At 39.5% G+C, this 22,872-nt stretch overlaps 1 protein-coding gene across 4 annotated transcripts; it reads left to right on the top strand.

The window, feature by feature from the left end:
- Positions 1–3,269: 3,269 nt before the first annotated feature.
- On the top strand, positions 3,270–15,073 carry LOC122667293 (zinc finger CCCH domain-containing protein 65). 4 transcript variants are annotated; one of them, XM_043863546.1, is made up of 8 exons: positions 3,270–3,307; positions 3,909–4,178; positions 4,318–5,882; positions 9,541–9,609; positions 9,847–9,975; positions 11,227–11,277; positions 13,817–13,957; positions 14,136–15,073. In XM_043863546.1, exons 2-8 carry the CDS (start codon positions 4,028–4,030, stop codon positions 15,015–15,017), a joined length of 2,988 nt encoding a protein of 995 aa, XP_043719481.1. In that variant the 5' UTR covers positions 3,270–3,307; positions 3,909–4,027; the 3' UTR covers positions 15,018–15,073. The 4 variants fall into 4 exon arrangements, with proteins under 4 accessions (XP_043719481.1, XP_043719479.1, XP_043719478.1 ...); XM_043863544.1 differs by having other exon boundaries at positions 4,306–5,882; positions 9,544–9,609; XM_043863543.1 differs by having other exon boundaries at positions 4,306–5,882.
- Positions 15,074–22,872: the final 7,799 nt, after the last annotated feature.

The raw sequence follows: 22,872 nt of genomic DNA, 5'->3' as shown, positions 1-22,872 counted from the left end.
AAAAGAGATAAACTACATTAGACTTTTTTCATCAAAAAAATAAATTTACATTAGACTTTTTAAGCAAATACTAGAGGTTCTAGCTCGATAAGCTAAGTTATGAGTTGGTTGGATGAGAGATCTTGACTGCTTAATGATAGATACTTTTTTAAAAAGAATACAACTTGTTTTAATGTCAAAGAAAATGAAAGAATTTCCACGGCCATGGGTAGACAGGCTTCAACATCTGATACCTAGTTAGTCAGCTCCAGTGAATCCATCCAAATTATGAATTCTTTACAGATCTGTAGAAGTGTCTCTTCAATCCCTCGTTTGAGTCCTCTGATTTCTTGGGCATTTTCTTCAGTTCCAAAGTTCATAGAAGCTGCAATATGCCCCCACTCTCCTTGTGACGATTTAGGTTCTGTTAGGGTTTAGGATTTATGCACAAGGTTGCTTAGAACAATACACCCTGCATATCAAGTTTGGAATAAACAGGTTGTTACCTCCAACTAGTATTTATAGAAAATACTAGAGTTTTAGGTTAAATGGACTTTATCAAGTGAGGTCTACTATAGTCTTATTCCTTATTCAAGTAAACTTATATTATAACATATATTGAGGTTATAGAATATACCCAACAAAAGATTGATCTAAAAGTATCAAACTCGAGGATAAATGATGGTGGGAGAGGCAGTGATTGCACAGGAAATTGTGACAGTTGCATGTAGAGAATTCTCATCACAATTTAGGTTTAGTTTTCCCATCCTTGAAATTTGTTTCATGACTAACATAGGGTTTGGGGATTTTTCGAAAGATTGTTTTGTTCCTTGCGTGTCATAAGAAATACATGGTGATGGCTATGATGGAGAGGATTCGATTTCCGTCCTTTGAGATAGTAGGGCTGGAGGCAAGTTGTGAGCAGATATCCATCAATTTATTTCCCTATAGATACTCCATTCTAATCCCTAGTGAACCGGCAACCCATATAAATCCATGGTTCAGGTGGTTGGATGGAACTTCAAAAATATGTTTCAGACCTTCAATGAGGGGGGGGGGGGAAGGTGTCATGATGAGATCACATGGCGGGTCAATTTTCCAAGAGTCCCGTTAAAGTGTTAATTCTATTGGTTCATCCTGGTTCACTCATAACAAATAGTGTCAAGTCTCAAACTAAAAAATTGTTGTATCCAAAGATATAAATAAAAGTTTTACCCAAAAAAAAGAAGATAAAAATAAAAGTTTTTCTTATTGACACCCCTTAAATGTCAAATAATTTGTAATCTTACTTTTTATCTTTTTTTGTATGTTTTTTTTCTTCCAATGAGGGTAATAATATCATTTCACATGCATATTTGAAAAATGTGTATATCAGTGATACCTTTGATAAGGACATGTTATATATCACTTTCAAATTTCAACTTAATTTTGAAAACCCCTTTTATATCCCTATCTTAAAACCCTTTTAGCAATAAGATAAGAGGAAATTAAAAGGTGTTAAGTTCTAAGTACACATATGTATAGAAGTGTCATTCAAATACTCCCTAAAAAAAATTTGTACATGAAAGATTCCTCCCATGGATCCTATCCCATAGAGGCGGGGTGTTTTTTGGTCATTTTCAAAAAACCTTTTGATGAATCAACAAAAAAAAAAAAGAAAAAAGGAAGAGATCCAGGACACAAGTTCTACTCCTTCTGCCTTTCCACGAGTGACTTATGGTGATCATGATTAATTACTTAAAAAAAATAAAGGGTAAAAGAAACTTGAGGTGTCCAATCTTTCAAAGGACTTTTGAGGACCATTCTTTAAAAAATGACGTTTTGGAGTGCTTTGTTGGTTTAGTCATGTTCTAAACTAAATATATTTCCAAATTTACCTCTCTCAATCTCCCTCTAAACCATCACCTTCCTTTTCTTTTTCAACTCTAACCCCAATTATCAATAACGCCACGGCCACCGCTTCATCCCCTGCGACCCCCGCCTTGCCCTCCCTTGCAACCCCACCGCACCATACCAAGCTCCCTATCCCTGCTCATCCCTTCCCCGTGCCAACACCCCCAACCTCAGTTAGAATCGGTTTTTGTATCGCCACAATTCATTGTAGTCATGGATTCCAAGACAAACTATGAAACAGTTTCTTCGACCAAGACGAAGAAGAAACACTAATTACAAAAGGATATCATCATACTTTGTTAATCGATTCTCTTTCCATCAACACATACCTTACAAAACGTGAAATCTACCTCCAACATTTTTGAAGTAATGCAGAGGTTTGATGCCATGCAAGATTATAATTAGATTAGAATTTGACAAAATCAGATGGGAGAAGAAGAAGTATTCCGAAACCCTAACCTTGAAGAAAAAAGAAGACATGGGTGTAATTTGATCGTAATTTAAGGGCTTCCGGTATTGCAGAGAACTCATATCTTGAAAATAAATAGGGAAAGGTTGTGAACGGTGAAAGAAGATTATTCGAAACTGCTAGCTTACGCTGAGAAGTGAGAAGAACAGAGAGGGTTTGGGTTGGGACTTGGGAAGGGTTCGTCAGTCATGAGTGGACTTCGATGAACTTTGGTGGACGAAAGGAAAATGAAGTCGTAACTCGTAATCAAGGACATTTCTGATCGATCGGAGGGACTACAATGGTCATAATTGGGATTAGGGTTGGAAAAGGAAAGTGAGGTGATGGTTGAGAGGGGTAAATTTGAAAATATGTTAATTTGGAGTGTGGTTAAACTAATAAGACATCCAAAACGTCCTTTTTGAAAAGATGAATAGGATTTTTATCTGCTCCAGTATTGGAGGCGTTGATGTGCGCATCGTGCAACGCAGCAGTGACCATATGTGTACAATGAGGCTCGCTGTGCACACATGTCCGCTGCTGCACCCACGATGGCACAGCAATGCTGCAGTGCACAATAGCAGATAAAAATCCGAATAAGTACTTCAAAAGTCCTTTTAATAAAGATTGGGCACAAACAACTCTGTATGCGAGAGTGGCCTACGCCAACGAATGTCTATCTCTTTACTGGATCTTTATCCCGTCAATTTCCTTGCTTCCTCCCCATATGAAAAAAACATCTCTGCCTCTTATTTTGAGGAGAGCGTATTTTTCTCACTCGCTCGAGAGCTCGTCTCTTATTGTCTCGTTCCATCAGCTCTCTATCAAGTACTCCTTTCTCCCTCCCGTTGTACCCCTTCCGTCTTCGACTTCGATTTCGAAGATGGGTAATAACTTCGCTTGAGTCAGCACCTTCTTCTTCTTCGTCTCATCCCTTATGGGCAGTCTATTTATCTATCAGGTGTCCCTCCTCGCGATTTCACCAAGGTATGTTCCATACTTGTATTCTGTTTGAGATGGACTTGGATCAAGGGTTTTAGGTTTTGATCATCTTAATCTGCAATTCTATATGGATTTTGGTCTTCGAAGTTGCATTTCCTTCTATGTTTTACCCCTTTTATTTTTTAACGTGCAATTTAATTTCAACGTGATCCGTGTCTTGTGATTATGCATGGTTTGACGGTGGCAGAGTTTTCAGTTTGTTTGTTTGTTTGTTTTTTTTTGCCTGTTTACTGAAAATCTTTCCATTGTAATATTGAATTGAAATTCAGTCTCTTCTATATGATTCTGGTTCTATTTGGTGGAACATGCTTCACGGTTGCCTAGCTTTCTCCGTCCTTTTTTATTACTCTTCAACGTATCTGAATTCATTGTGCGTAATTGACTATGAGGGTAACTAGCATCTAGTGTGTACTGCATTTCCTTCTTTTTCCTAAAACCCAGATCCCTTGCCCAACTTAGAACCTATTTTTTTTGGCTAAGCCTGATGAAGATGATTGCATATGTTTTTGATAGGCCTCATTGATGTTTCTAGATAACTCATCGTGACTGTGTGCTACGACTTATGGGAAAGCTATATAAGTACTAGATTTAGCTTGTCTCTGTCATCTTCAGTCTTCACCTGTGAGAAGTTGCTCTGCTTCCTTTCGGGCTTTCACTGGAAAATCCGTTTGAAAAACAAATTCAAAGTCTCCAAGAAAGCATCACATGCCGGAACAAAGTCCTATTTTCCCCCCTCGTCGCCGGTCTCATTGCAAGAGTAAGACTGTACATATCCTTGCTCGAATCCTCTCTTTCTTTAATGATGAATCTCACTGCTCGCCTGCCATTCAAATTTCTCTGGAGGCTCCAAAGCTAGGTAACTGAATTTGTTCCCTGTTGTTGTCTTCATCTCAATTACTATAGGTGGAAACAATTTGATATTTTTTTCCCCTTCTTTGGGGCTAACTTAACATGTTTTATTTTTTGGGATGTAGGTACTCGAGGTGGCAAATTAGGACTGGGAACCCAACGAGAACTATGTAATGATTTGGTTGATCTTGGTGGTCTCAAACCTGAGAATTTGTTGATTGAGAGTACTAAAGTGGTTGGGATCCACGATGAAACTTCCGGTCCTGAACAAATAGTGACAAAAAATCAGTTAGACGATAGAACGAGACCAGAAGATTATGAATATCTTGGATGTCGGGAAGTGTGTACACCTTCCAATATGTCTGTGGAAAAAGACCTGATAGCTAATAGTGGGGTTGCCTCCATCAATGATCATTCTGAGCATCTTGTTTCAGAACAAATTGTCCCCGACTATAGTGGCCGGTTCCATGTGTCCCCCAAATTTCATCAGTTCCAGGCTCACCCTGCCCTAGAGATGGATGGTGTCTCTTCAAAATCAGGTGAAGTTGGTGGAATAATGGAGGACAGAGAGCACTCTAAATTGTCCAGCGAGAATGCCGGAGTGACTGGTGTTCCAAAAGGAACTTCTGAGCTTGAACAAATAGTGACAAAGGAGTCAGAACATGGAACCAGACTAGAAGGAAATGGGGATATTGCTTGTGGCAACGATGTTCACACTCATTCAAATACAAGAATGCAGAAAGATTTGGTTGCCGATATTGTTGTTGCATCAAGTGATAACCATTTTAATAATTCTCTCCTGGAACAAAATGGTGTGGTGGAAATAGGCAATGTGGTAGGGCAAGTAGAATATAAAGCTAACTTCGATTTGTCCATCAAGAGTACTGAAGAATTTGGTGTCCAAGATGGAGCTTCCACTCCTCAACAAAGAGTAACAGTTAAGTTTGGCCACAGAATGGGGCTTGAAGGAAATGGAGATTTTACTTTTGGTGATATTCTCAAAGATACACACATATCACTGGAGAAAGATCAAGTTACAAATGATGTTGGTGCCTTGATTAATAACTATAACAATGACATTCTTTGTTCAGAACAGATTGATGTGGAGATTTTGCCGCAAGTGCCAGAAGTCTTAGAGAGTGAACTCTTGAAACCCCAAAGTATGTTGGAAAATGACCTGATACCCAACGAGTCAGTGTCAGTCAACAATGCAATAGATGAGGCTTCAGTGGCACATATGATGAAAAAACTAGAATATGAAATGCAGCGGAAAGAGTTGAACTTGAAGGAATCAGCTTCTTGTAAGGTCATACCAGATTTTTCTGTTAGCTTTGTTTCAGATAGGGAGATCGAAGATGGTGAAATTCTTGATGATTCGGGAGTTTCTAGCAGTTCAGTTTATTTATACCCTGAAGATGCTGTATTGGAAAGTAAGGTGGTGGGAGGTCGGGTTTTTGGGGATGTTATGAAGAAAGAGTTCTCTGACAAATGCAAAGAACATAAAGGAGAATATGAAGATTGTGTTCAAGCAGAGCTTAATGGGAGAAAGAGCAAGGGGAAGGAAGCCAGATTTGGTACATTGGAAAAGAAAGGCAACAGCAGCAAGGAAGACATTACCTGCCCTATTCCTCCTTCTGAAGGTACGCAGTTGAATGAAGAAACCCTAGATAAAAATGTGACTCAAACTCATCCAATGACATCCAAAGAAAAGGTAAATTGATCACTTACCATTTCCCTCTGAAAGCATATATTTCTTAACGAGTTCCTGGTTCATTTTATTCCTTTTCTTTCACCAGTATTAGAACATTTTTTGATGTGATACTGTGTTTCTTTGAGTTGTCACTGTAATGGTGTACATAGCATGTATCTTCCACTTCCAAGATTAGACTTCTTCGCATAATTGGCAACCTTTTTGCATTTTGGGGAAATGTTGGGTTTGGAAGTAGTCCTTTTAGGGTCTCATCAGTATGTTCTTTTTGACGAAAATTGTATTGGGGGTTTGGCCAAGAAGAATACAGCTTCCAATAGAGAGTGAGAACCGTGAACAGTGGAAGCTAGGAATGAGGAGAGAAAAAAAGAAGGCCGATGCCCTGTCAACTCCAAGGTTTGCGAGTAGGTCTGCTTCCAGGTTGGTGAATAAGTCCGCAAGTAAAGAAGGGAATAGAAGAGGGGTAGCAGTGGTCAACCAACTTGACCAGCAAAGTTCACCAATCACCACCGTGAGCAAACTCAATTCAATCTCATTCTCATTCAATATTCAGGTCTGCCTCTTCTACTGTATTACATTGAATATAAAGGAAAACTTCTTACATAATAACAGAAACTAACTAAAAAGGAAACAACCAAACTAAGCCATATCTAAGAAAAGGAAACTACCCAAGAAATCCCTATGTAATCTACCCATTTAAATAAAATAAAATAAAAGATTGCATCGTAAGCAAACTACCTGCCCTTGCCAGACCAGAAAACTGGTTTAGGGCCAATCCTTGGTTTGGGCTTCCAAAATGGTTCATGTTTGTCCTACCAAGCTATAGCAACTGCATCACCAAAGCTACACATGAAGGGGAGTGTTGAGATGTTGGGAGTTATAAAGTTATAGCCCCACATCTCAACGGAAATATTCAAGATTCAAGAGAAAGCTAATATCAGAAATTCAACAAGTCTGTTCAAATTAATATTCAGTGCAAAGACTTAGTTTGTATAGGAAAACATAATATTAAAAGTTGAGAACAATCCAATGGTCTGATCTTGAGATATGAGCAAAGCCTACTGAGGGTAGGTAACGTCAGACTAGAACCTGAATAGGTCTAATCCCAGGTAGGATCGAAATTGAGTAACCAAAAATGATTGAGTTAAGTGGATAGTAGGATCTCACAAAGCAGTAACCTGTTGAGGCTGCAACTTGAATTGAGTGATCCCTTTAGATGTAGGATGAAACCCCCTAAAGATGAGCACAAACAGAATCAGTGAGGAGATAAATCGACCAGCTTTCAGGGTTTTGAAAACCCTAATTTTCTCTGAAAACCGATGATGGGGATTGGCCCCTGTTGTGATGAATGATAATGAACTTAGCAGCAACTTGAAAACTGATAATGAAGACCCAAGAGAGTGATGTGAATAGCTTGCAGAAAATTTCCAGCAACTTGAAGAGCTCCCTGAGATCGATTGAGCAGTTGCAGGGTTTGAAAACCCTAAAAACCTTGAGATCGATGGAAGGGAATGGGGGAAAGGGGGATTTGGGTCTCTTACCTTAGGTCTCTCACCTATTCTATCTCAGTTTTCGCAATTGCACAAAGCAAATAATTGTATTCATTCAAATCGTGGGGAGCTCGAAAGAGCTGGTACATACATACAGCCCAATGGCTGAGAATAAGAAAGTAAAATCTAACTAGGATTCCCCATTAGGAGTACTACTCAAACATAACTAGGAAACTAATTTAAAGACATAACTAGAAAACTAAAAGCCTAATTATAAAAGAAATAAAATAAACTGCAAACATCAGTCCACGATTTATTGCTGGTGTAGGGATTACCCTACACCTATGGTGCTGCTCTGGTGTAGGAAGATCCCTACACCTGCGGCTGTATTTCTTGGCATACAGCCTAAATACATCAGTAGGTTACTCAATACCAGAATTGGAGAAATCGTATAATTCAGCTGTTCAGCAGTCACAAATCAGAATTAGACCAAAAGTTAATTGAATGGTCTATTTGACTAGGAAAGTATCTCAGATAAATTTCAGCAGATTCTGATGGCCAGACCAATAGATATTTAAGTATCCCACTTGAACATGGAAACTCAAATGGAACATCAATTGATATCAGTAAAATTCTGGTCTTAAAACAGAAATCAGAACATGTTCTAGAATCAGTAATGATCATTAAACAACCAGAATATGAAACTGAAATCAGATCTCAGAAATCAAACGAGAAACTAAAAACTTAAAGCAAGTAGGGCTTGAAGTAGGATTCTCTTAGTCTATGGAAAGATCAGATTTTAACCAGAAAACAAACCAGGTCAAGAACTACAGTTCAGAACGGCAACTAAAAGCAATATGAGAGAGAATATCAACCAGCATAGTAGAGATTAGCTAAACTGGAAGACAAACCTGAAACTAAAATGTGCAAAGTAGAAGAGTTCCAGAACTGACCTAATATTAGAACTGAAGAACAATAAGAAAAGAAGAAGAAGATAAGAAGGGGGATATGAATCAGAAATCACCACCTGATCCTAGACTGGAATCACCACAGAACCAAAGGTAACAAGCCAGAAATTTGATTCAACTAAATCATGGGCTGTAAAGAGCCTTACATTATTATTTATGTAAGTGCTAAAACATGATCATATAACTAGCTTAGGACAGTCTGAGTCTAATCATGATCAGATCAGGAAAATAAAATAAGTAGAAATAAAACAGGACTTCTATACGCAGCCTAGGACTTGAATAAAAGAAACTAAAATAAGGCTGGAGACAGCTAAGAGGTGTCCCAGCCTGACTGAACAACAGAATAAGGAATAGAAAAAGAAACTAAGAGTCCAAACAGCTACCCTCGATCTGGTTTTCTTGGTTTGTTCTGAACCAGAACCGGTTCAATTAGGAACCACAGGCTAGTTTTTGGACCTGGCCTGGTTCCTGCGGCTATACTTCAGTCTACATCTCTGATATGCATCATATTTGATTTGCGAAGCTACTCTAAGCTAGACTGTCTAATTATATATATGACACTAAGACAGTAGCTAATTAATAAGCATTGGTCTGTGAGACTCCTTATAGGCTATAGCATGGCTTGATGTACATCATGACTGGCATTATATTCGGTACCCTCATGAACGACTTTCTTTGTCTAACTAACCAACCCATATTGAAGACCATATCAAAGTATGGAGGGTGGTTAGATTGGTTTCGGTTTCCAGCTGCTGTTTTCTATCTGATGATTCTTAGTGGGGCAGAATGTATTTTGGTAAGTATAGTATTGGGTACAAGTCTGGTCCAGTTTAAGTCTGGTTATCTCTTATCTATTTATTTGGTTTTATTTTACATTTGTTAGGGTTAGCTTGGGTAAATGGTTGTTTGGTTAATGCCAAACAGGGTGCGCTTTAAAGTACGCTTAAATATTTTAAGATATGCTTCATTAGAAGATTGCATGGATATTGAAATCATTTGTTGAAGGAGAATTGGTTCCATTTCATCTTCTATTTGGTGCTTCAACTTACATACATTTGAATCATACCAATATCAGCAGGCATTTGGAAGAATAATTAAGCACATCGTGGACGCTATTTTTAATGGTAGATTGTTATTATACCTTCTGTCGATGTGATTATGTTCTTCATGTAACTGATCTAGTTTGGTGGTGTTCACTTCTAGCAGGATGTCGAAGTTTGCAATAAGAAAAAGCGGGGCCCTTTAACTGAGAATCGTAAAATGAAGAAAAAGGTACTTCTTTTACTCCCCTTCCCCCTTTTTGGTAAGTGTTATATGAAATTTTATTGATCCTCCATTTAGTTGCTAAGGGGTTTGAGTTAGTCTGTTAAATCACTACTGTTTAGCATGCATTAGGGACTCTGATCAACATCTGATGTATTAATACAGTAAATCAATCCATATTTATTCTGTATTTCATATGCATTTGAACTATTTAAATATTTTTTTCACTGCAATCATGCTTTGCAGGTGATGAAGAAAAGGAAACGAGCTGAAAAGAACAAGCTTACTGGGGTTAAGAGGTTAAAATTACTGCCAGTTTTAAAACCGAAACCAGTAACATACTGCAAGCATTATCTTCAAGGAAGATGTCGGCAGGTAGTAACATGAACCTGTACTATCTCAAAGGAAAAGCTCTGTTGGTGCTGGTCATGTGAACGTATTGAATCCATATCCTTTTTGGTTGCATGCACCAAGGGCTTGTCTCTCTCTTTTCTAATGTCATTCTTGGTCATCATTACATTTAACAGCTTTTAATCATCCATTTCAACATCCTAATATTGGTTAGGATCATTCTACACATTTCTTGTTTCTTGATTTTACAACATTCTGGAGTGGCACTCTACTTTTCCTCCATCTGGTCTTGGCCCTCAAAATCTTTGTTCAATACCTCAGACAACTAGGATGAGCAGAATAAAGTGGTGATTATATCATTAATTTCTCAACTGCACTGCTGGTTATGTGTAGTAATGATATTATTGTTAAACATAATAAAACCTGTAATTATTAGTCTTGTTAGTCACCAATGATGTTTGTTTCCTTGACGTACCTCACTGGTCTGCTTGTTGGGACATGTGATTTACCTTATGCTGATATGGTAAGTTCGCAGATAGACCATTATACTTGGTCACAACCATGTTATTCACTTCTACCAAAAAAAGTAAAAAAACTATGTTATTCACAATAATGCATTAGTGCTCCAAAAGAAACGATGCTTCAACAGCCAGAAACATTGACTTTGTGTTCTTTTAACATTTACATTAAGTTACTGTTGTAAGAGTGAATAGAGGATACTGAATGCTATGTATAGTCTATGTTTTGAAGTCTTGCATGGACCATATTGTCACATGGTTATATACAACTCACGTAGTTAAGTTTGTTCCATTTATGTCATCATTCAACTTTGGTTATGATTTGGTTGATATTCTCATATTAGATATTAAACCTCCAAATAGTCTCATTTAGTGCCGCTGTACCTAAAGACTATTTTCTTTGTAGTAGCTTGATTTTGAGAACTTATTTATTTTCTTTGTTTATGCTTCTCGTTTGACCATGTTCAATAAGTTTGAACAAATATTACATTTATGAAGATATTTTCTGTCTTATGGCTAGCCTCTATTCTTAGATATATACCCATATAACAATGATGGGAGCTGTCTTGTAATAAATCGAGTCCAAATGTTTAATGCTTTAGTGGTAGAAATTGTATGTATTGTTCTGTTGTTATCAAGTTGTGAATGCTTGATTTTCCCTATAGTTCATTCTTAATGACATTTGGTCTTTCAGACTTTTTTTGTCCTCGGCCTTCTTTTGTCTCTGCCATAATCTTTTCCTAAATTTGGGTTTCAGGGTGATTCGTGCAAATTTTCACATGATACAATTCCCTTGACGAAATCAACGGTATGGTCATTTGACTTTAACTATAAGATTTTTTTTGGTGTATCATTTAGTATCATAGATTTTCAGATAGTACCAACTGCTGATTTTTACATGTACACGTCTGGTCACATGTTATGATTTTAGGTTTTGACTCGTTAGTTTATTGTAGATAAGACATTCTGGTGCACTTCATTTGTGTCTCTGACTTACTAGAATTTACTATTCCATGATAATATTATACTTTCTTTTATGGTCGAGACAATGTGTTATGTGTATACGAGTCTTGGTTAACTGACCTATTTTGGCAGTGAATTATTTTGCTGGCTGTTTTTCATTTGAGGAATATATGCTTTTGTATTCCTGTGCTTAAATAACTGTACCAGATGGTAGTAGTTTTAGTGTCAAATTCTAGTTGTGTTCTATGTAAGTAATACCTTTTGGGCAATCTGTATTTGAGTTTCCAAGATGGCACCTGATAGGTCTGCTAGTTGCAGCATTTCATGACAGATCATCCCCCTTCTGTATGCTAGTTAAGGTTGTTGTGCTCACATTATGGCATCAAGGTAGTTTTCAGAGATTGGACCATATAAGGGAGTGAATTTTGTTGAGTCATAATGGGATTGGGACTCGATTTGGGATGAGTCAAGCTTAATTCTGCAGGTTGAAACTCTGCTATCCTCTCTGGGGATCCATTGGCATATGGTAGAGAGAGATTTGGTAATAGTAACAAGGTGGATGATGACTGAAAGGGGCAGGCCTTGGAGGTATCACACCTTATAAGAGGGGCCTCTTCTGTAGCATCTACTTTGAGCATTCCATTCCATTGGATGCTTAGTATGGATAGGGCCTGTTTTCAGGCTTTCCATTTTACAGATTTATTATTGAGCTATTTGATGAATGAAATTGAATTTAAACCTAGAGATTCCAGATGTACAAGGTGTGTGAAAACTCTAGGGACATGTGGGTAATTCTCCCGTCCCTTCTGCTGCCGCTGATGTTGCTTCTTCTTGTTATTTTTTTTGGGTTCCTCTAGGTCTTCTTCTTCTATTCTTTCTTTGAAATTACAATCCGTGGATAACTCACAGTTCCATATGAGCACTTCTTGTGATCCTCATTTAGCTATATCCTGTGGTGGATGTTAACCCTCAGTTATGTTCCTCTAAACCCTAATTAAGATTCACTCTCTTTTTCTTTTTTGTTAAAGAATCCCTCTTCTTTATTTGGCATGCTCTAGAGGTCTCCCTGCCATCCCTTCCTCATAGCTGAAGCCTAGTACATCAAAATCCTAGCTGTCTTCCCCTCTTCTCGATTGAATTAGTAAAAAAGAATGAGTGGATCAACCTCAGCTCTCATATCTCTACACTTTAGCCAGATTTTCTCTCTCACTGAATTCATAGCTTTCATAGCCTGATACATTTTCTAACCCCTGAGCATAGTTGTCAAGGCGGCGCCTAGGCGTCCAGGCGCTTTGGTCGACTTGGACACCTTGGTCGCCTAGGTGGGCACCTTGGTTGCCTAATTGGTGTCGCCTGGATTTTTTACCCTCTCCACCGCCTTGGGTTGCCTAACCGCCGTGACAACTATGCCCCTGAGAAAATGGTTCTTGGCTATTAAAGAATAAAAACCTCAAGTTTCCCTTGTCCTTGATTATATCTGTAATCCCTAATTCCCTAGATTCTAGTTTCTTGGACCAAAATCATTTAGAGCATCTGGCTAATAATCTGACAGACATTCTATATTAATGTTCTGCCCTAACAATGTTGTTATTTTAGAATGTAGACACAAAAACTAATTCTTTTGGAGTCCAAGCAATTTTAAATGATGTTGAAATCTAGGTGTAAGCTAAATTGTTGTATGGACTATCTATCTTCTTTGTGACTTCAAACCATCCTTCGTGATGAATCCTAAAAATTTAGGATAAGAAAGAAAAAATGACCAAACCATTTTAACTTAAAGTTTTTTTATGAAACTGTGGTGACATACCTCTGATTTTTATTTGATTAGACCAATTCATAGTTGTCAAGGCGTCGCTTAGGTTGCCTTGTTGGTGTGAAAAATTCTAGGGACAGTTGGTCGCCTAGACGCCGTGACAACTATGTTTCTTTGACTGTTAAGGCAAGTTCAATATAATGTATCTTTTTGCCAGGAAGCAGATTTGATTTGATCTGGTTTTGTCTAACTATGTAGGCAAGTCAATAAAATGATTCCTACCCGCAAGGGAAAATACTGGACTCAATGAAGCAAAGGTTGGAACTTATATTCCCGAATATGAATGGTTTTTGAAAATTAGAATAGGCAAGCTAACTCTCTTGATGGTATCATCTAACAAAGGATGATCCTCATTTAACATTCCATGTAATAGTGCAAAAGCCCAACACCACCCACTTACAGATCTAGATAGGTTATACTTCACAGATATGTGTATAGATCATTGGTACATACAAGCAAACACAGACATGCAAGCATTTTGCACATCACTCATTGTTCAAATACGTGAATTTCTCATATATCGTTATAATTTGGATTAGCAACTTCTCTTTCTGATCGACTTGCTTTGCAGCCATGCAAGCATTTTGCACGTCACTCATGCTTGAAAGGGGATGATTGTCCATTTAACCATGAGCTCTCCAACTATCCTTGTGACAATTACGTATCAAAAGGCTCTTGCATTAGAGGTGATAAATGCTTGTTTTCACACAAGGTAACGGTTCAAGTCCTTAAAATCTAGTAGTTTTGAGCTAATGTTTATGGGTGGCGGTGCTTCGACAAAAACCTCCTTACCTTTCTAAATACTGTTTCTTTATTTAATCATCAACCAGTTAGCTAGGTCGTACATTGCATTTTATTATGAGTAATATTAATGTTTAAGTTCATCCCAGATACAACCCAAGGAAGGTGCCTCGACATCATTGAATGCTGGCAAACCAGAGTCATCAGCTCTGCCAAATAATAGAAATTCAAGGAAGGAAGTAAACATTGATAGTAGCTCCTGTTGTATTGTCGATGACTTGTCTAAAGACAGAGCTGTAAGGGTGCCATTCTCCACGGCAACCATCCCTCACAGCAAACCAGATCAGAATGTGGTTGGGAAGAGACTGAAGCCACTTGGACAGGCACCCAGAGGAATAAGATTTCTAGTAAATGGAAACACTCCAGTAGATGATTCTAATAGGAAGCAACATGGTGATTTTACTTCCAATGGAGGTAATGGCACAATAACTTGCAATCAGAAGATAAAAAGTGCACCAGACAAGCATCAAAACTTGAATGAGATGCTGTGGAGGGCGCCACCTGCAGTACCACCCAATGGAATTAGGTTTCTCTCTATGGGAAAGGTGCCACAAAGTGATCCCACTAAGCAACAAGGAAGTGGCCTCCCTCCCAAACAAGATGGAGTTGAATTATGCAATTTGAAGAACCAAAGTGCATCACACAAGCTTCAAAATCCAAATGAAACTGCATTGAGGATGTCAAAACCTTCGGTTTCTATTGGTCATTCAATGACTCCATTAGCAGATGGGAATGATAAATCCGTCCAAAGCTTAGCTCAGAAGGCACTGTCATCGACAATGGCATTTACAGCAAAGTATGACTCTGAAATGGGGTTGGGACATTCTACTTGTCCCCCTGCTTTTTTTGCTGAGATGAGTAAGCCATCAAGGAATAACAGCAACTTCACAGGGAGTTCCAAGAAAGAACCAATGAAAGCTTCTGACATTTTGCAAGAATTCTTATTTGGAATGGGTGTTAATGGTAACTAGTAAGGTGAGGAAAATGGCATCTTTCTTGCCTAATAGTTGCCATCTTTTTGCATGTATATAGTCTCGTCATTCCATAAATTTCTTTTGCAACGCTATATGTTCAATGTTTAAGGGTTTGTACTCCCAACAGGATTATCAAGATCTCTCAACCCCATAAAGTTTTAAATCTTAAGCCCATGTCATGATGGACATATCTAATGGGCTTGGATCTGCATGAGTCTTTTCCCTTTCCAAGTAGCAGGATCTGCATGAGTTGTGTAGCCAAGTAACAACAGCCAATCTTTGATCCCATTTTTGGGGATGAAAATGGTTTGGCCCGAGGGCAGGTGCCACTGACACTGAATCCAACCTTATAAGATACCCCTGAAAATATATCAGTAGACGTACTATTATAATGCCACATCATTGTATTATGGAGGGCAAAAAAGTCAAGTTACAATTCTGTTTTCACTATACCAATGCTTGATCCTTTTTTTTGATGAAAGCCTAATCACACAAACCACACACCAATCCCAAAAGGTTAACCCCAATGCTTGATCCTTGGTTTCCAAGGTAGCATACCAAGGTTTTGACCATTGGATAAGAATCGACTGAATCAGCTTATTTGACTCGAAATTGACTGATGATGACGAGTTACCCTAATTCTTTGCTTACTGAACTTGACCAAATTAGTCCAAGTCAGGATGAGGTTGGTTGAATTAGACTGGTTCCTGCCTGGTTACTGGAGAATTTGAACCCTTACAGATGAAGATGGATTGCATATCCAATTCCCAGTTTTTAAACCCTTACCAGGGTGCCAATTCAAGTACATGATCATATTCTATATAAGAACTAGTCCACTTCCCAGTTCCCATTGGCTTTACCATCGAGCAGAAAATTTGCTACATTACCTTGAACGACACAGAAAATAAATTTGATATTAATAATAGAAAAAGTTTAAGGGAAAAATTTTCATACACGGTCGTGTAAACCGTGTATGTGACAGGGTGGGAGTTTCAAGGCTAATTAATGGGTGGAGATTTATGACTTTACCAACTCTTTGTGAGAGACCCTCTCACATACACGGCTTACACAGCCGTGTATGAAAACTTTTCCCAAAATTTAATGATGTTAAAAATGGGGAGTGGTTTTAAGCACTTAAAAAAATGCAATTTTAAGGGTAAAATAGAAAGAGAGAAAGCAAAAGGGGTGGTATTATTGACCATTCGTCAAAATGGAGTATTTCATTTTCATAGTTTTGCGCTCCAAATCATAGTATTAGTTATCTAGCCTGTTGATCAAGAAACTTTTCTCCATTACCGTTGTAGGCCTTGACGCAATGATAAGGTTGCTCCATTGCAACCTAGAGCTCACTGGTTTGAATTTGGAAATAATCTCTCTGTGAAACTAGATTGTGTTTATTATGACCCTGCCTAGACCCCGCAATGGTGGGAGCAGGGTATACTCCTTTTTATTCCCACACCGATAGTGTGGGGATGTTTTTCTATGACCCCTCCTCTACCTCGCCAGTGGAATGAGAAACTGCCTCCTAAGAATTTATTACTTTTTAGGACTAAGTTCCCCCACACCCCGATGAATGGATTCTCACCATCTTATGGTTGGCAAACCCTCCTAAATTTTACTATTTTTTCCAAAATACCCTCCGATACCCCTGCACCCCTTGGGTGATTGAGTGAAGGGAAACTCAGTCCTTTATTTATGTCCCAACACAAACATAAAGAACTGTTTACAATTGTTTATTCTAATTACTAAAATAGTAAAATGAACCAAATCTTACCCCTAAAAAAATGAACCCAAGACCCATAAGTACCTTACCAAAAAGAAAAAGACCCATAAGTACAACACGCGCACCAAGGCCCATTTAAATGGGTTCGTTAGAAAGCCTCCTGACCGTTTATTTTAAAAAAATAAGGGTTTTTTACAAATGCCCCCTAAAAATACCCATTTGTCTAAATGCCTCCCTATAATTTTTCTAATTGCAAATTCTCCTTATTTTCAAAACAGTGTAGCACTTTGGTTCAGTCTGTTAATTTGAAACGTTAAACATTAGTTTTAGAAAATTTAATGACCAAAATACCCTTATGATAAAAACTCACCAAAATTAAAGAATAAATTGATCAAATTGCCCTCAACTTCCCCAAATTGGTTAGGGTTGAAATTGAAAATTTTTTCCCCCAATTGGTTAGGGTTTGAATTCATCTAATGACCAAAATGCCCTTCTTTCAATGTAGTTGGCGATGCAAGTTCTGCAACACCACTTCCATCATAGCTTGGTGGCAACTTTTTAATGAGCTTTGCTTTGGGGGCACTTGGTGGGAAATTAATATCTAGAAGCTGGATTTGGGTGTTTTCCTTCTTTCGAACAGGTATTGAGGTCAATCTTGGAGATTCACAAATCTCAGGAGTTGGAATACCCTGCTCATGAATAGTGGAACACGGATCAGTAACTAGGATGTCCTCCTGCCATACCTTTGTAGCAGCAAAACAATTCGACCCACGACCCGACCTCTCTTTCTTCTGAGTACCCATCCCCTCCGGACAGGCAAATACAGCCAACTAAAAGATTGAGGAGCTGCGAAGAGGAACTGGCAGAACATAAGGATACTGATATGAGTCTTGCAGAGAATGATACTGATGGGTCTTTTTTAGGCTCTACCCTCGTGGAGGCTGGCGAGCACCAGCTCCACGGGAGACAATGAAACTTCTTGGCTAGAACTATCAAGGGCTGGGGAGACCCTCGACAGTTCGCTCGTTGCATCATCTCCTTAAGATAGATAACCCTGATGTGGTTTTTATGATGGAAACTAAGAGCAAAATTGAAGCTATTGAGAAAGTTAGAAGAAGAGGAAGATTCAAGGACTGTGTAACTGTGGACCCGAATGGTGCTTTAGGGGGTTTAGCCCTTCTTTGGAAGGAAAATGTCACTTTATCAGTGCTGGTTGCTGAGGTTAATTTTATAGATGTGGAGGTTAGTATGGTGGATGCTCCTTCCTTCTTTCTTACCTGTGTATATGGAGATCCAGTTATACATAGAAGGAAAGCTGTCGGGGATAGAATTGCTATGCTAAATCATCATAGAAGCCGTTGGTTGTGTTTTGGAGATTTAATTTCTACCTTTCATGGCACGAAAAAGTAGGTGGTTCTCATAAATGTTCACATGATGGGGAAGTGTTCAGTGAATTCCTTCAAAGCTGTGAGTTTCTGGACTTCGGTTTTAATGGCCCTCTTTACACTTGGAATAACAAGAGACAAGGTGCAGCAAATATAAGAATAAGGCTTGACCGTGCTCTTAGTAATCCAGTGTGGAGGCAAACGTTTGAGAATGCAGATGTGTTTATAAAGCCGGCAGTAAGTTTAGACCACATCCCTATTTTAATTGATAGAGAGGGAGGTAAATGTAGGGGAAGAAGACCTTTTAAGTTTGAGTCAATGTGGACAATGCATGATGATTGTAGGAATGCAGCTTGTAAAGCCTGGTCCAGCCCAGTCACAGGTTCGGCTGTTAACCAAACCATGAGGAAAATTAACCATTGTCGTGAGATCTTCAAGAAGTGGAACACTGAGGTGTTTGGTAATATTTTTGAGTCCATTAAAGGGCTTAAGGGACAGCTGGAACATGTTCAAGGGCTGCCGAATACTCTCTATTCTCAAGAAAAGCAGGCTGAGTGGCAAAAATTACTTGAGATTGAGCTGCAAAAGGAAGAGGAAATGTGGCGCCAGAAGTCCAAGGTGGATTGGCTTAAGGGAGGTGACAGAAATACTTCTTTTTTTCACATTACCACCCTTAGAAGAAGACATAGAAATAGGATTTTGAAGTTGAAGAATCCTATGGGTGAGTGGTCTACTTCTGATAAGGAGGTGTCTAGTATTCTTTGTAACCATTTTCGGGCTTTGTATTCCTCTGAATCAGTTAATAATCATGATCTTGATTTGGTCTTGGATGTGGTGCAGCCTATGGTTAGTGATGATTTAAATAATGCTCTTTGTTCTGCTCCTCGGTTAGAGGAAATTCATGATGCTCTCTTCAAAATGGCCCCCTGAAGTCTCCTGGACCGGATGGCTTACCCCCCATTTTTTCCCAAAAATACTGGGACGTGGTAAAGGATGACCTGTGTGCTATGGTGGAAGAGTTCTTCAGATCAGGGCGGATCCCAAAGGAGCTTAATAAGACTTATATCTGTCTTATCCCTAAACCAGCTGAACCTGAGAATGCTGATCAATTCAGGCCTATTAGCCTTTGCAATATAGCTTTCAAGGTCATTACAAAGCTAATTGCAAATTGCCTAAGTGGGGCCCTTGATCAAATTATCTCTCCTGTGCAGTCTGCGTTTATTCCTAATAGACTCATTTCGGACAACATTCTTGTTGCCCACGAAATGTTTCATTACATTAAGAAGCAGAAGATGGGTAAACAGAAGTTTCTTGCTCTGAAGCTGGTTATGAGGAAAGCGTATGACAGGTTAGAGTGGAGTTTCATTGAAGGTATGCTCCTCAAACTGGGCTTTAATAGTTATTGGGTGAATCTGGTAATGGCTTGTATTACCACTGTATCCTATAACCTATTGGTGAATGGCAGTGTAAAAGGGGCGATTACACCTTCTAGGGGGATTAGACAGGATGACCCTATTTCCCCGACTATTTTTATTCTTTGTTCCCATGCTCTAACTGCTGTTATTAAAAAGGCTGAAATGGAGGGCAATATTAGCGGGGTTAGAGTTCGACACAAGGGGGATCCCATCACCCACCTTTTATTCGCTGATGAGTGCTTACTTTTTGCAAAGGTGAACTTGCAGGAAGTTAACTCTCTGAAGGAATGTCTGGAATTATATTGCAATGCTACAGGTCAGACGATAAATTTTAAAAAATCCAGCCCTACTTTCAGCCCTAACACTCATGTTAGGATCAAAAGGTGGTTCTCGAGAATTCTCAAAGTCAAGCATGGTGATGGCCCATCTAAGTATTTGGGTCTGCCCACCCACTTTGGCGTGTCAAAAAAGGATATCTTTAATGATGTGAAGGAGAGGACTCCCAGCAAGCTTCAAGGTTGGAAAGAGAAGCTTTTATCTCATGCAAGAAAAGAAGTGCTTCTAAAGGCAGCAGTGGTTCCAATGGCAAATTTTGCAAGCTCGCATTTCAAGCTCCCATCTTCTTTCCATGATGCGGTGTGGAAAGCCTCTTCAGGGTTTTATTGGGGTGGTCAGAAAGATAGACAGAAGATCTACTGGATGTCTTGGCAGAGGTTATGTAGGCCAAAATCAAGAGGTGGCTTGGGTTTTAAAGATTCTAAGCTCCAAAATAGAGCTTTGTTGGCGAAAGCAGCTTGGCGTTTATGGACCTCTCAGGATGCACAGTGGGCAACATTTATAAAATTAGTCTATTTTCCCCAGTGTGATTTCATGCAGGCAAAGATGGGAAATCGCCCCTCCTGGGGTTGGAGGAGTCTCCTAGTGGGCCGAGATGTCCTAATGGAAGGCCTATTATGGAAGGTGGGTGATGGATTGAAGATCAGTATTTGGGGAGATAGGTGGATTCCTTCGGCGCCAAATTATGAGGTAAGGAATCCGAAACCAGATGGGTGCTCTCTTTCGGTTGTGGCTGACCTTATTGACCTCGTGTCTCGGCGGTGGAAAGTAAGTCTGCTTCAATCGATTTTCCATCCTTTGGATGTGGATGCTATTGCTCAAATTTCCCTCAGTATTTTTCCGAGTGAGGATAGGAGGGTTTGGGGTGCTTCTAGAGATGGTCGTTTCTCTGTTAAGTTGGCTTATCGACTGCTTGTTGGAATAGAAGAGCAGAAAAATCGGGTTAAAGCTTCATCTTCTAGAAGTCGGTTGTGGGATAATATTCCAGATCAGTTTGGAATCGCATTTGGGCAATCCAAACTTTGCCAAAAATCAAAAGCTTGCTGTGGAAATCCTGTAATGAGGCATTGGCCACGGGTGCAGGTTTACTTTCTCGGCAAATTCGGATTGACCCAAGTTGCTTGAGGTGTGGTGCCTATTCGGAATCTGGTGATCATGTTTTGCTTGATTGCCCTTTTGCTCGAAGTGTGTGGTTTGGGTGTCAACTCCAGTTATCCCCCCCTAAGGATAATCCAAGACTAGCTAATTGGATCAATGGTTGGGATGTTTGGTTTCAGCAGGACAAGAAGAAAGCCCGTGCTGCTCTCTCAAGAGCCTCTTTCATCTGTTGGTACCTGTGCTTCATGACTTGGTCTTCAATGGTAAGGAGTGGTCACCTTCAGAGGTTGTTGTAGCTGCTGAGCATGCCTTCCTGGAGTTTGCCTCGGTTAATCTAGGGAGGGATGTTCAGTCTTCTGGACAGGCCGGGGCCACCCCCCTGATTCCTCATCATTGGGAACCCCCCGGTTGGTGTTATCAAGGTAAATTGCGATGCTGCTCTACCAAGAGGTAAATCAAAAGGTGGTCTGGGTTTGATTTTCCGAGATCATAGGGGAGCTCAATGTAAAGCGCGATCCATTCCTCATTCTTTTGGTTCCATTATGCAAGGGGAGGTCCTTGCAATTCGCTGTGCTATGTTACCTGCGCTTGAGTGGGGTTTTGATAGCATCCTTGTTGAGTCTGATAATAGGGATGCTGTTTTGTTTGTGGAGGGCAAGCTAACCCCGGTGGTGGAAGTTGAGGACCTGGTTGCGGATATCATTAGGCTGATCCCCTCGTTCTCCTCTGTTGTTTTCTCTTTTGTTCCAAGGGCTATGAATGTTGTCTCAGATGCCCTGGCCAGGAAGGCTTTGTCTCTTGGGTGTGTGACAGATTGGCCGGATTCCATTCGGTGGCTTCATGACCTTTGTGTAAATGATGCCACTGGTTGTACACCTCCCCCCCTTCAATAAGATTCACCGTTACCAAAAAAAGAAAAAAAAAGAAAAAGATATGATGCGTGTTGATGTAGGGGTGTCATTGTTTTCACTTACTGTTGATTTGAAAACCTGTCACATTGTGAAGAAAGCACATGAATGCTCACTCTTTTGCCCTGTGGACATCAACCGAATGAGTGGTAGATTCGGCTTGTTGAGTTCATCCAAGCTGCCCTCCCAATGCTGGTTTAACCAATCACAGATGATGGGTATGGGGATGCCAAATTGCATAGGATTGTCCTTCCATGAAGATGATGAGGGGAAATTTTTTTTTGTTTCAACCCTAACCAATTTGAGGAAAATTTTTTCAGTTTCAACCCTAAACAATTTGGGGAAGATGAGGGCAATTTGGTTATTATATTCTTGGGAGAATGTTATCTGTGCCGCAGTGCAGCTTGCGCCCAGGCACATGGGCAGCCTATGCAGGGGGGCAGGGTGGTCATTGCGCCCACCCCCATGTGCTTGGGCACAGGCTGCGCTACAGCACAGAGAACAATGCCCCATCATTCTTTAATTTTGGTGGGTTTTTATTAGAAGGGCATTTTGGTCATTAGATTCCTTAAAACTAATGTCTAACTCTCCAAATTAACGGACTGGACCAAAGTGCTATACTATTTTGAAAGTGGATGGGAATTTACAATTAGAAAAGTTATAGGGGCATTTGGACAAATGAGCATTTTTAAGGGGTCATTTGTAAAAAACCCAAAAAATAAAAATAAAAACCTCTTAACTGGAGCAGCTGATGCTAATCACAAAGGATTGGACCGGGATCTCACTGAGCATCGGCACTTGGGTGTGGGTGTCATCCCTGTCCTTGTTCTCCCTCAGAGTCTCAGGTGTCAAAAAAGGTTTAATTCTAGAAAGTTTGAGAGAGTGAAGTATTAAAGCCCAGAATACCTCTCTCCCCACCCACAGAGAATAGGGAAAAAAGAAGAAAAAAAAAGAAAGAAAATTCTGGAAGGTTTCCCCCTCAGTTGA

This window comes from Telopea speciosissima, chromosome 7, assembly GCF_018873765.1.
Source record: "Telopea speciosissima isolate NSW1024214 ecotype Mountain lineage chromosome 7, Tspe_v1, whole genome shotgun sequence".
In the NCBI taxonomy this organism is placed as follows: domain Eukaryota; kingdom Viridiplantae; phylum Streptophyta; class Magnoliopsida; order Proteales; family Proteaceae; genus Telopea; species Telopea speciosissima.
This window is presented reverse-complemented; position numbering and strand designations above follow the sequence as displayed.

Bases quoted from the DNA above. Each gene is read 5' to 3' on its own strand.
- LOC122667293 (XM_043863543.1), top strand. From the start codon at position 4,028: ATGCCGGAACAAAGTCCTATTTTCCCCCCTCGTCGCCGGTCTCATTGC. The intron at 4,179-4,305 runs GTAACTGAATTT...TAGGTACTCGAG, and splicing joins TCTGGAGGCTCCAAAGCTAG to GTGGCAAATTAGGACTGGGA. The intron at 11,278-13,816 runs GTATGGTCATTT...CTTGCTTTGCAG, and splicing joins TTCCCTTGACGAAATCAACG to CCATGCAAGCATTTTGCACG.